We start from the raw sequence: 14,131 nt of genomic DNA on the forward strand, positions 1-14,131 counted from the left end.
AGTCGAGACAATGTAGATGACAAAATATGTCGCATGAAGCCGGCTGTTACGAAGCTTTCGACCTTGGTCTTCCTCAGCTTTATCATCTGCTAAGCAGACGTGTGGGTTACTTGGGTGTCTTGTGGCTGCAAAGAAAGAGCAATATGTCAAGTTAAGAAGCAGAAGGGCAAACAAGAAGAGGCTGCATATCCCAATGTATCCTCCAATAGTATACAAATAATGAATGTTTATGAGTGCAATGGACAGAATATTTCATGAGGTGAAAGATGAAATGATCCATTCAACGAGGCGCGGCCGAGTTGAATGGATCAAACATTTCATCTTTCACCGAATGAAATATTCTGTCCATCGCATGAATGAAAAACATTTATTATTTGTTTTATATAACGCCTAAAATAGATCCTTGTCATTTGATGTTTTATTAATTTAGCAACAAAGAGAGAATCTAAAGGCCGTGTCACACCATTCCGGGCAAGCTACGCGGGCTTGTGGCGAGGAGGTAGTTTCCAGCACGTAGAAGATTTTCAGCGGGCGAACAAGAATGTTTGCAATTTTCATTCATGCCTTGTCATACCGTGCGGGGGAACTTCTGCGGCTCGACTTGCGGGGAAACAAATTTACTCCCCGGAGCTCTCCGCAGTTGGTCCGCACCTGACAGTATCTACCGCGTAGTTGCCCGGAGGTGCTCACGCAAGTCCGATTTAACCGCAGACAAGTTTTGAGCATGACCAAAACTTTTTCCGGGTGAGTCGCGGGAATGCCCGTAGAGGTCCACGCAGAACGACAGTAGGACACCCTCAGCTACAGTACTTCCCAGGCAATGCCCACGCAGGTACTTCGCAGTCCCGTATGCAGCCAAGATAATGAAATTCTGTGAGATTTCAGCCATTCCATTAAAGAAATTCCTTCACTGAGTTGTCAGCCCCCACGCGACTGGTACAAAGGTCACACAGTATACTCGCAAGTATAACGCGTCCAGCAAGTAAGACACAAGCGCTGACTCGCACAAATCCTTTTCCGCCCTCAGGAATGTCCGGTATGCTAGAAAATCCCTACACGTAACAAGCCCGTGTAGCTTGCCCGGAAAGGTGTGACAGGGCCTAAACACGGTTGCGGGTAAAAAAATATGCGTGCGCACCTCCGGGCGACTACTTTTGAGATACATGCTAGGTACTGTCATGTGCGTATCATCTACGGGGACCTCCGGGTAGTCAAAATTGTTCTTTGCAAGTCGCACGCAAGGCTGGTGTGACACGGCCTTTAGAGCGCGCTGTCGCATACACACGCTGCAAACGCAAGCTTCTTGCAAGCGCGCTGTAGCATACTACACACACTGCAAACGCAAGCGTTTTATACACGCGAGTGTGCCGGGCTCTCAGCGAGCGTGCAATGGACCAAATCGTATGGATCCAAAATTGCACGGTAAATGGAGCCACAATTGCACGGATGATGATGTCATAGTGAAATGGGCCGAATGATCAATGTCAAACAGCCAATCAAATGACAAGGATCTCTCCAGGCGTTATATAATATACAAATAATGAATGTTTATGAGTGCAATGGACAGAATATTTCATGAGGTGAAAGATGAAATGATCCATTCAACAAGGCGCAGCCTCGTTGAATGGGTCGAACATTTTCATCTTTCACCGAATGAAATAATCATTCTGTCCATTGCACGAATGAAAAACGTTTATTATTTGTTTTATATAACGCCTGAAAGAGATCCTTGTCCTTTCATGTTTTATTAATTTAGAAACAAGAGAGAATCTAAGATTGCGAGAGAGTGCTCACTGAGTGCTTTACCCTATTCTCAGTAGCGCGCAACTGCAACACGTACACGCAAGCGTATACGCGAAATAAGCCGGGCTCGCAGTGACCGTGCAATGGAGCAAATCGTATGGATTCAAAATTGCACGGTAAATGGAACCACAATTGCACGGATGATGACGTCATAGTGAAATAGGCCGAATAATCAATGTCAAACAACCAATCAAATGACAAGGATCTCTTCAGTCGTTATATAAATCAAAATATAAAACGGGTGGTATACACCAGTGCAAAAAGAGTATAGAAACTGGGCATTATGTAAATATGAAGTATGAACAATTCCATTTCATCACTCAGCAGAGTTTAAAAAGTGATTGCATTTCACCTTCATTTTAACTTTCTTTTATTTCTTCTTGTGAAGCTGCCTGACTTGACATTTCTAAGACAACAGAATTGCTACATTAATGTCTATATAGTAAATATGTCAAGTATAATTATGCATCAGACCCCCGGTGCGTTCACATGCACGCAACACACACGGATTTCCGACGCTTACCATAAATACTCAGTCCCAGATGATAGACATTTCAATTGACAGAGTACGTCTGCTTGTCCATGTTTACTGTTATATGAAAAATTTTAAGGAAACATGTCATTTCGATAATTTTCGCCGTAGGATCCTTATGGAACTCTTTTCATTTTGTAGGGTATTTGCTCGATAGATAAAAAAAACCCAACTAAATGTAACATCATTCGTAGCTATCTCGCCGCTCGCATGACACATGAAAACAGATATGTAGTGATATGCTTACTCTACTTACTGTACCTGTACATGTATGATCATTCATCATTTTAAACAAAAAAATAAGATTGTAACATAAGCAGAGATGGAGATGAACTTCAGCCTTCAAGTATCAAGCTTGTCGTTTATTTACAGTTTTCTCTCTCAAACAAAGACATTCAGAAGTATAGTTGTGGGTTCTTAGAAAGTTTTTTTTTCCTTTAAAATAGCACACTGTCTACACAGGAAAACACTCGATTGACGGTAGACAAAAGCAACATCCACTCTTTCTTAGTTCTCAAGATTGTTAGAACCATTCCTTTTCAGGTCGTATAATGAATATGTAATCACAATAACAAGAGAGACATATTCAAAATACTATATATACACACTGAAATGAGTTTTGGTACCCAATACCAAACGCCAAATTTAAGAGTTAACCCGTTTCCTAACGGAACCTAGTGGCTCATGTATTAAGTCTAAGGGATTTTAGAATTCAGTATGGAACGAGGTTATTCTCTCACTTACTGGTATAAGGTGCGTCATAGTAACAGAGATTATTTGGATTATCAACCATAAAAAGCCGGATCCAGCCGTATTATAGCAAGGTGATACACCATGAGTAACCTTCAAATTTCCAAGACCCAGAATAAATCTGGATATTTCGCCACCATAGGTCTAGCCTTTAAACAAGGCGACTCGCTCTGCGTGCCCCCGTATAGCGCGTTTACCCCACAAACCTGTTGGCCGGCGAGTGGAGCGAGCCGCCTTTATCCACTCGTTCAGGGATGTGTACTTTTGTCGTTGTTGTTGCTTTATATTCTTTGACAAATTTGCGTACAAATTTGACGCAGAAAATACGCACGGCACCAGAATATAAAGCAACAACAACGACAAAAGTACACATCCCTGAACGAGTGGATAAAGGCGGCTCGCTCCACTCGCCGGCCAACAGGTTTGTGGGGTAAACGCGCTATACGGGGGCACGCAGAGCGAGTCGCCTTGTTTAAAGGCTACCATAGGTCATGCGAAACAACTCGTTATGGTGATTGGTCCCAGATCTCAGAAAAACCTTATTTTCGTATAAAGCAGCATTCTATAAATGTGGTACAACTAAACGACGGACGTAAATCTTTGTGAGATATCCTCTTCCCGCACAAAACTTCGGAAGGTATCATATTGCTACCAATAATTTAATCATATTTTTATTCTTTTGCGATTGTTGGATTGACTGTGCTGTTTGACCGGATATCCCTTGCTTTTGAAATGCATCCAATAGTTGCGATGGTGTTCCTCCATTCTATAACAGATAATCTGATTAAGTGATAACCTGAAAAAAGAGTTTGCTTCGTTTGTGTTTTATTTCATAAAAAGGTGCATAATTGATAACATCTTCGAATTATAGTGCTGATACAAAGACATCCCATTTCCGCAATAGTAATAATCAATCATTATCTTCCTATGTTGAAGGATAGAAAATACAGTTAGGTCCACTTAAATTAACAATACTGTATTTTTGTCGTTAGTAATAATTGTCAAATGTAAAAAAAAATACTTTGCAGTGGGAAACTTTACTTGTGCTTCTCCCTATAGGAACCTACTCTTAGTAAACCATTTCAAGTTTCATATGCTCCCGGCACAAAAAAGAAAAGAAAAGAAACACACACACACACACACACACACACACACACACACACACACATACATATATATATATATATATATATATATACAGTTGTATCACAAATGTTCCACCTCCCATCATTATATCGTTTTGAAAGTGACGTACCACCAGGCTCTGCTCATTGAGGCGACTGTATTCGCTTATAATTAGACTCTGTGTTAGGAAATTGTTTGTCTTACTTGTTTTAACTGCACAGTCATGTGTTATTTATCAACTTGAATGTAATCAGTTTGTGTCACGTGTTATCCGGTAAAAGTGGAAATAAATGTGAATTTGATTGGTGTTTTTGAAATCGAAAGATTAAACAAAATGCGCAATGGCAAAAACAACAGTGACATGAAACAAGTTTAGTTTCTTCTTGTTTCTTTTGCTCAGATTCTAAAACACCACCAATATTGCAGCACTTTTGATAAAAAATGGTTTGCTAAACTCCGTTCATTAACATCCCAGTTCACCTCCATTCTTGTTGTTTTTCAGGAAACCCCTCCCCCTAAGAAAGAAGTGGATCTCTCCATCTCCGAAGAGAAGCCCGTGGCATCCCACCAGGAGCCCAAAGATGAAGAAAATACTCCAGGGACTTTTCAGGGAGACATGAAGATGACTGATGAACAGTTGAGGGAAGTCATGGAGGCCATCGATGAAGAGAAAGCTGGTCGCAAGAAGAGGAAGGCTGTATCGAACACTTTGACCCGCTGGAATCAGAACATCGTGCCTTACGTCATCTCATCTTCATCTAGTAAGTTCTGGAACCTGTATGATATCAACAATGAAGAGAGGACGTGGGCAATTTAGACTTTGGGCTCTCTTTAAGATATCATCTGTAGGTTTCGTCACCTGTAGGCCGGTAAATCTACTGTATTTCAAGTCTTAGAGACAGGACTTTGAAGATATAGATTCTACACAAATATAACTGGTATTCGTTGATAACACTTTATATAATGATATTTTCATTCTTGAGGCTCAGTATCTTCATCTTGTTGGCTGTGTTTCAGGCAGTGATATCAACGTGATCCACGACCACTTGATCATACTTGATAATGATCATTTATGCCTTCTTCGGCAAACAAAAACACAAATTCTGTACCAAATGTAGTCAGAATCATTGATTGTGATTTTTTCGTGGTGTAAAGTTCTTGGTAGGCTCATTATCATGTTGTCATCTTGTTGATTGTATTTCAGGTGATGATGTTGATGCGATCCGGGCTGCCATGGATCACTGGGAGCAGCACACCTGTTTGAGATTCGAACCAAGAACCTCACAGCACGCCAGTCAGCTGGGACACGGAACCTATCTGAACTTTATCAAGGACGATGGATGCTGGTCCTACGTTGGAAGGTTCTCTTCATCCAGCGATTCGCCCACAGCTCAGGATATTTCCATCGGATCTGGATGTGAAGACGTGAGTTTGCTGCTATAGCTGATTTTGTAACAAGCGTAATATTCTTTTGATTTGATACCAAATCATTACATATCATTCGATTTCAAATCAATTATTTCCTAATCCGTAGTTCCAGGAAGGTACATTTTTTTTTTGATGTAAGTGTTATGCAAATAATATACAAAAGTTGTTATGGTTTGGGTTCGCCCCCCCCCCTTCATTAGTGCGGATATACAATGTGATGAATACAATGAGATCTTATTGCGGCAATATAACACCAGTGAAGCATGTCACAATCAGGCAATAGTAGCCCGTAGATGTGAATTCAGAATTGGTATTTTGGAAGAGATGAATTTCGTTTATGAATCCTTTTTCTTCATTTCCAATCAATAACTCCTTTCTTTTAATTCTACCAACAACAGCTCGGCGTCGTTGCCCACGAGATTGGCCACGCCATCGGTTTCCATCACGAGCAGTCTAGACCTGACAGGGACGATTACGTCACAGTCCATTTTGAAAACATCCAGTCTGGATTCGAAGGCAACTTTGAGAAATATTCCTGGAACCAAATAACAACCAGCAACGTTGAATACGACATCGGATCCCTCATGCACTACGGACCTCGTGTAAGTTTTCATGATTTCAAATCTATTAGGATATAACTGACATGTTCATTTTCTTCCCTTTCTACCCTGAACTGTAAATCATGGGAAGCTATAAATCAGGTATGATGAACAATGTGGACCGGAAACGTAGGCCATCTTTTACTGGCAAGTTCGAATAGGCTAACTTTGTTTGAAAGCGTTGATATTATTATAATGCCTCCTCTTTTTTCTTTCATACCACGCAGGGTTTCTCCTCCAACGGCCAACCAACCATCACCACAAACGACCCTCTGCAGATGCATCGCCTTGGAAACCGAGAGGGCCTCAGCTTTGCTGACATCAAACTTGCCAATCTCATCTACAACTGCAACGACGCCTGTACTAGCCCACTGTCCTGCCAAAATGGCGGCTACCAGGGTCCCAACTGTGACTGCGTGTGTCCTCCAGGATTCAGCGGAGACCTGTGTGAGAACGGTGACGGTCCGACGGAACCCGAAGGATGTGTCTATAGACTGACCGATCCCGAAGGAGAGATCATGTCACCAAACTACCCGAATAACTATGACAACAACCAGAATTGCCTGTACATGATTGAGGTGAGATATTTTGATTACCCCACCAAATTTGTATTTGCACCTAGCGTAATTACATACCACTTTTTGAATAGGTAATTTTACTTTTTCCCTATAGATAACATCTTTGGACATTTTAAATGTTGCTCGTTGATTGTTACCACTTCTTAATTAGTCTTAAGTGGATTGGGTAATAAATATCATGAAAATATTCACACTATTTTCATTCATCCATTGACCTTTCTAGGGAGCTCCAGGTGCTACGATCACACTCACCTTCGTCGACATGGACATCGAGTCCCACACTACCTGCGCCTACGACTCTGTTGAGGTCCGCACTGGAAATGTTAGCTCGCCGGGACTGAAGTTTTGCGGCACCGCTCTACCTGGGGAGCAGGTGTCGACCGGAAACCAGCTACTGGTGGCCTTCACATCAGACTACAGCGTGACAAGGCGTGGCTTCAAGGCTACCTATGTCATCAATAATCCTGAACCTCCAACTACACTCCCGAGTACGACCAACGGTCTTGGAGAATTCGTCGGTACTTGTGGAGGAGATTTCTTGGGGAACAGTGGGACGATGGCCTCTCCAAACTACCCAGACAACTACGACAACGGCTTGCAGTGCGTCTACACCATCGAGGTTGATTCTGGTCGTCGAGTCGAACTCAGCTTCCACGATTTGCTGATTGAGGATCAAAGGAGGTGCAGCTGGGACTACCTTGAGGTGGACCTCGGAGAAGGAGTCAAGGTGCCAATGAAGTAAGCATTGCTATCATGTCATTAATCATATCCACACACTTTAACTGAACGTCATAATTCATCCACTCTTCTCTGATTTAGGCACATAATGGAGTGTTTGATAGCATGGACCTATGATATTGAAAATTTGGTATGGTGGAGAATTCGAGAATTCCTTATCAGTTAAGAAAGTTGATCACTATAGTTATCATGATTTTTCAGTTAATAAGTAGACTGAATTAGACAAAGTTAAGAGTTGCCATTTCACAATATTGCCCGTTATTAAAAAGTACGATACTAACCGACTGTTTCGCTATTTTATATTACTTTCTCAGGTTGTGTGGGTCCGACTATCCGATTGATTCTCTGGTTTCTATTGGTAACAAAATGGAGCTGATTCTAAGGACCGACGGAAGCGTGACAGATAGGGGCTTTGCTGCAATCTACCGTGCAATCGACCTGTAAGAAGCATCACCGAAGACACCTCGAATTCCATAAACTCGAAATAAGCCTTCCGTTGAAGTCCGCGAAAACGTATTGCTTACACGTAGAAAGAAAGAAATATTATGAGTCAGGAAATTATCACATTTCCTTCTTATTTTGCTTGTTTGTTTGTATGTTTGTCTTTTATTTTGGAAATTTCGTTATTATGATTTTACAGCAAGATTAATTGTTTCTGTCCACTCCTGAGCATTCGAGATAATAGTGGAAAAAAATGAACCCGAGTATAACGGAAATGGAATATTTCTTTTAGAAGCCTTAAATTGCTTTAAGAAGAAATCTAACCAATTTTGTCGAAGTGATGATAAGAATAGGATTTTGTGTTCATTCTGCAGGGCTGAACCTTTGCCATAGACTATTACTGTTAGTGCTATAGAAATACTGAAATGTGAAAAGCCAAGAGTATTGTTCTAAAAATTTGCATGTATATTCGAACTGTGTCTTGATATCCGTCTGGTACGGCTGGCTAACTTGTTTCGTTTAAAGAATTATATTCCAGGTATCTCATCTATGCATTGATTGTATTTATAATACTTTGTATGTTGGAATTTGTGATTGTATTTATGAAACATTGTGTAATGAAATTTACGATTGCACATTAATTTATATATTTATAACTTAACCGTCTGGGACGGCTGTTATAGTGAGTCAAAATATATTAAAATGTTTGGATAATTATAAAACATAACAGGCAATCGTAATATGATCATTGATGTGTTGAACTCATGTCATGTATGATGAATGGGTATGTGTGGAACATGGAAGTGTGTGACTGTGTTTGTGAGTTTCTTGTGCATGTTTGGAGGGTATACGACATAGACATGTCAATGTCAGCGATTGTGAAGGTATTTTTATCTATTTGAGCAGTCTTCAAGTTAGTTTTTCGTAACACAATCCTAAAGGCTTTCACAATTCATCTCTGCAAAACTCTCTGATCCTTTGTCATTCATATATATATATATTCATATATAAGATGAAGAAGTAGAGTGGTAATGCATTTTGACAGTCCAACAGTGCTATTTATTCAGACCAAATTTTCGACGAATACATTCGTCTTCCTCAGGGTCGACAATGACAATTCTGAAAGTAAACAAGGTGACTCTATTCTCTATCTAATAATACAAGATAATACACTCTTGAGAGAATAGAGTCACCTTGTTTACTTTCAGAATTGTCATTGTCGACCCTGAGGAAGACGAATGTCGTCGAAAATTTGGTGTGAATAAATAGCACTGTTGGACTGTCAAAATGCATTACCACTCTACTTCTTCCGAAAGCTTCCACCAGCCGGCATCTTCTGTCATCATTACATTGTCTCGATTATAATCTTCCTAAGATGACAGAGGCGAACGGTACGAGTACCAGCATCATCCCACTATATGTATCATAATTATATATACTAGTATGCATGTATATTGGGCATTTGTTGTTTGATTCCCCCCCCCCCTCTTATTAATACTCATGCAGGCAGAAAAGTAATACGTGTAAATATATGTATATATATACATATATATATATATATATATATATATATATATATATATATTTGTGTGTGTGGGGGGGGGGTGGAGCCCCATGATTATCAGTTTTATGAGCATCATGGCAATGAACACAATATAACACACAAACTTAACAATATAGAAACACATGCAACAGTCTACAGTATGAATTTGTAATTGATAGATGGGAGTATACCACGTAAAATATTTGGGGAAATAGAATATGATAAACATGTAACACGTCGGCAGAAATTCAGCAAAAAAAAAAAAGAGGAAACACACAAAAATTACTGTGTGTGTATGTGTGTGTGTGTGTGTGTGTGTGTGTGTGGAGAGAGAGAGAGAGAGAGAGAGAGAGAGACAGACAGACAGACAGAGATGAAGGGAGAGAGGGAGCAGTTGAGATTACTGACCAGGTCTTGGTGCAATTTGTTGATATTTTTTCCCGGTACCATTTCAAAAGTCATCTTTATTCCAATGTCACAGAAAGCAGTCACATTGTTTAATCTCACTTTCTTTTTAACGAAAAAAAAAACACATTTTATAGCAATTTCATTCAATATAGAATACATTCTCTTCACCATCTCATTATCTCTCAGATTTTCATGAAATTCTATGCGTAAGACAAGACAGACTAGCAATACAATGTATCAAGTGTTTGCTGCCACCAGGCTATCATATCTGTCAGATCAAGGAGGTTTTTATACATGGAGTTCCAACTGGCTGTAATTTATTCAAACAGTTGTCTGATTTCTATTGATGTACAAAAGAATTCCACAGGTGCACTTTTGCCTTTGATGATCGATGTTCCAAGCCGCCGTCTTGCTGAGCAATCTGAAGATTCATTTTGAACGTTATCATAATGTTGGCCATAATTTGCTTACCTATTCATTAAATGAAATGAAATTTCACTTAATAATAAAGCATGTAAAACAAAAGTCAATCCGTTCAAAAATTTGCGCAAAAGTGTAATTCAGAGCTGTATTATGTGAAAATGTTTAAAACTGTACCATCCTGGAAAGCTGGTTTTATCACTTTTCGACTTAATTTCCCCAAATGAAACTAACATGTTAATGATCTTCAAGTATGATACTTTATTGATAGATATATCAGATTAGTGCCCGCGTATGCCCAGTCGAGTAATTTTCATTTTCATTTCAGCACTTTTTCCTCAATTTCTGTTCTCGCATCCTGGTGTCTGTACCACCTAGCTTTTATAAGAAGGGATAGCGAAAAGTAATTACCATCACAAAGACATATCTTCCTTTGAAAGTGGCTGGTGATTATGTAATGAGGCACGAGTCAATTGTCTTCGTATCAGCGCGGATCTAATTGTTTGGCACATGATTCAAATATTTTTGAGCGGCGGCATCGAACATAGATCAAAGGGAATAACTCTGTTGTTACTCCATCTCTTCAACCTCCTTGGTCAGATATAACCAGAATCTTGGATACATACAATGATGTATTTGACTTCACATACGTTACAGAGAACCTGAGGGAGGACATTGTCAAACACCACTAGTACACTGACAGTCAGAGCTTTTCTAGAAACTGTTGAACTCTTCCAATTTTCACCTGCAAAATTGACGAGAAATGTAAAACAGCTAGTACACCGCATCAACATTAGGCGTTTTCACATCAGCCCGATAAAAATCCAAGCTCGAGATATTTTTTTATTAGGCGTTTTCACATCAGAACGATAAAAATCCAAGCTCGAGATATTTTTTAATGTCCCAAGTCAGAAAAATAGCGCGCTATTTCGAAACATCGGGCTGATGTGTAAACGCCTATTTTGGCAGTTTTAAGTGTTTGTTTTGTTTTTTTTTATTGTTGTTTTCTTAAATAGCCAGCTTGCATTGACAATATAAATGTTAAACCTAAATGTTTTCTTTTGAAAGCAATGAAGTGTTTTGAGGTGTTGACTCAGAAGATTCGCTCCTAAATTATGCACATTATGTATAGAAAGAGCAATAGGCGTTTTCACATCAGCCCGATAAAAATCCAGGCTCGAGATATTTTCCAATTTCCCAAGTCAGAAAAATAGCGCGCTATTTCGAAACATCGGGCTGATGTGAAAACGCCTAATGTGTCAAGTTAAGAAGTGGAAGGGGGTACAAGAGGAGGTTACATACCCTCCATTATTGATCAAAATATAAAACCAGCACAAAGAGAGCGCTAAAACTGGGTATTACGTAAATATGAAGCATTAACAATTCCATTACATCACTCAGCAAAGCAAAGACCATGTTAAAAAGTGACTGCATTTCACCTTCATTTATATGTGTTCAGTTACCTCATTCTGTGTTCAACTATGTTGGCAATTGAAACCAGAGGCATTTCAACCTTCTTTTAATTTCTCCTTGTGAAGCTGCCTTACTTGAAATTTCTCCTTGTGAAGCTGCCTTACTTGAAATTTCTAAGACAATGGAATTGCTATACTATGTCTTTGTAGTAAATAGGTCAAGTAAAATTTGTGTTCTGATCGGTTAGACAGCACCATGTGACCATGTGAAAATTTCAGTGTATAGTGCTCAACCATGCCCTATACCTAAACACTAGCACCTGTATACTTCACGCCAACGCTTTTTATTGTCTGTGCAGCGATATGCAAGGGGAGGGAGACGAAATTTGGGCAAGGCCTTCTTTAGTTCTTTCAGCTTTATACGTACAGCACAGGATGCAGAAAAGTATGAAGATATGGTAATTCACAAGTCTGCTCAGCACTACGTGGCTGTACAATCCCGTAGTCCATGGGCCAGGCCAGATGTTGGTACCACCTCACCTGAGGTGGCAAAACCTTTTTGGTGTCATTTTGTTTGTCGGACATAGATATGCTTATCAAGCTATGATAGCATTTCCAAATGAGTAGCTTAGTCATAATAAATGAATTTTTAACCAATTTGGTCTGTTTTTATATCCCTATACTTCTGAATCGAAACTAACCGCTACACAAAGAAGAGCACTGTCTTCTGTGGCGTAAATCGGGGGGGGGGGATGGGGATATATCCCCCCTGAAATGGAGGAGGGGGGGGGGGTGGCCTGTACAATCATCCCCCCCCTGAATTTTGAGGGAAAAAATGGAGGAAGCAGAAATGTCATTGTAACAATTTTGACATAATTATTGCATGACGCTTGTACGCCGGCCTTCAGACAGGTAACATAGCTGAACAGTATTCTAAATCTTGTAGGAAAATGCATAATATCTCAAGCGCTCGCTCGCTTCACTCGCTCGCGAAGAAAGTAACATCGACATACAGTCACTGTAAGGTATGGCTCAGACGTTGACAACGTCAAATAGTATAGGCCTACATGTAAACATGCTATGACGCGAGTAACTGGGGACCATCTGCAAAATATGTACGAAAACAAACAAACAAACAAACAAACAAACAATAACAAAAACTATGTCGTCATATTTGAACCCCCTCCATTTCCTGAATCATTCCTGAGAAACGACAGTGACTGATTACTCAGTCAGGATATATCTATGGGCATTCCCAGGGAAGATTAGGGGCGTCGAATATATTGTGACTATTTCATTTTCTTATTTTTCTTTTAAGAAAAGAAAAGAAAATTTTCACCAAAAGTGTGCACCGGATCGCTGAATTTCAGGTCTGAAAATGCAAAATCTTCCTCGTGTGGGAGAGGGATACCCCCCTACACCACCCCCCCCCCCCCCCGTTCGGTCGCTCCGCTCCCTCTCACAGATATTTAAAAAACAAAACAAAAATGTCTTCATACTTTTAAGGTCTGATTTTCCGCCGAAAGTCATCTGACAAGCAAAAAAAAAAAATCAACAACAAAAAATCTTCACATTTTTGCTGCCACTTTCCTCCCACTTTATATATTTCATGCAAAAGAGTGGGACATCCGATCCCTGTAAAGTGTGCTGGGGGGGGGGGGGGGCACCAAGCTTCTTCCCCCCCCCCCCCCCCCCACTCCTCAGTACGGATTTACGCCGTTGCTTCTGTATGTCCACAGGTGTTCTGTTGTAAACACGGTGCACTTAGTCTATTCTCCCTGGTACCAATAACCCATTTTTCGGGTCTTGGCCCATGGACTAATAAACAAGATTTCACTTTATACTCTACACACACAAAATCAGTACCGGTAGTAGATCTTGTAGGGCCTAGACCTACAGAAAATACATGTAGATCTAGGGGTTTTTTACTATAGCAATTAGTCCATGTTTTATTGATGCATCAGGACTTGCTGGGCCCTGTTTTATCAAGATAAAGTTGATTGTGAAATCAACGCTAACTTTATCCAACTTGGGCCCCGTCTTATAAAGCCTTGAAATCAATCACAAGTCCCCAAATCAATCGCAATTTGCATTGCAGCACACATAACAAGAAACTTGTGATTAATTTCTATCACAAGTCTTTATAAGACAGGCCCGCTCTAACTTTAAATCTACTGTACTGTAAGTTTCCGTTTTACGAAGAGACTATTATAGTTATTATAGTTATTGCTGATCACCATGGCCATGACTTATATTATCTTAATCGATATAACAATTTGTGGACGAGCCTTGCGCCTCCTCATTATCCGAAATTGCGCAATTTTCACTACTGAGTATTTTATGTTCACATGTCG

The 14,131-nt window shown here is 40.0% G+C and overlaps 1 protein-coding gene across 1 annotated transcript; it reads left to right on the forward strand.

Moving 5' to 3' along the window:
- Nucleotides 1-4,763: 4,763 nt before the first annotated feature.
- LOC139737363 (protein SpAN-like) lies at nucleotides 4,764-7,997 on the forward strand. The gene is made up of 6 exons (XM_071648040.1): nucleotides 4,764-4,971; nucleotides 5,415-5,635; nucleotides 6,037-6,240; nucleotides 6,465-6,815; nucleotides 7,039-7,553; nucleotides 7,868-7,997. The coding sequence occupies exons 1-6, from the start codon at nucleotides 4,827-4,829 to the stop codon at nucleotides 7,995-7,997; spliced, it is 1,566 nt and encodes a 521-aa protein (XP_071504141.1). The 5' UTR covers nucleotides 4,764-4,826.
- Nucleotides 7,998-14,131: the final 6,134 nt, after the last annotated feature.

The sequence above is a fragment of the Diadema antillarum genome, unplaced genomic scaffold, assembly GCF_040938485.1.
Source record: "Diadema antillarum isolate AM-2024a unplaced genomic scaffold, OU_Dant_1.0 seq00000690_RagTag, whole genome shotgun sequence".
Taxonomy (NCBI): domain Eukaryota; kingdom Metazoa; phylum Echinodermata; class Echinoidea; order Diadematoida; family Diadematidae; genus Diadema; species Diadema antillarum.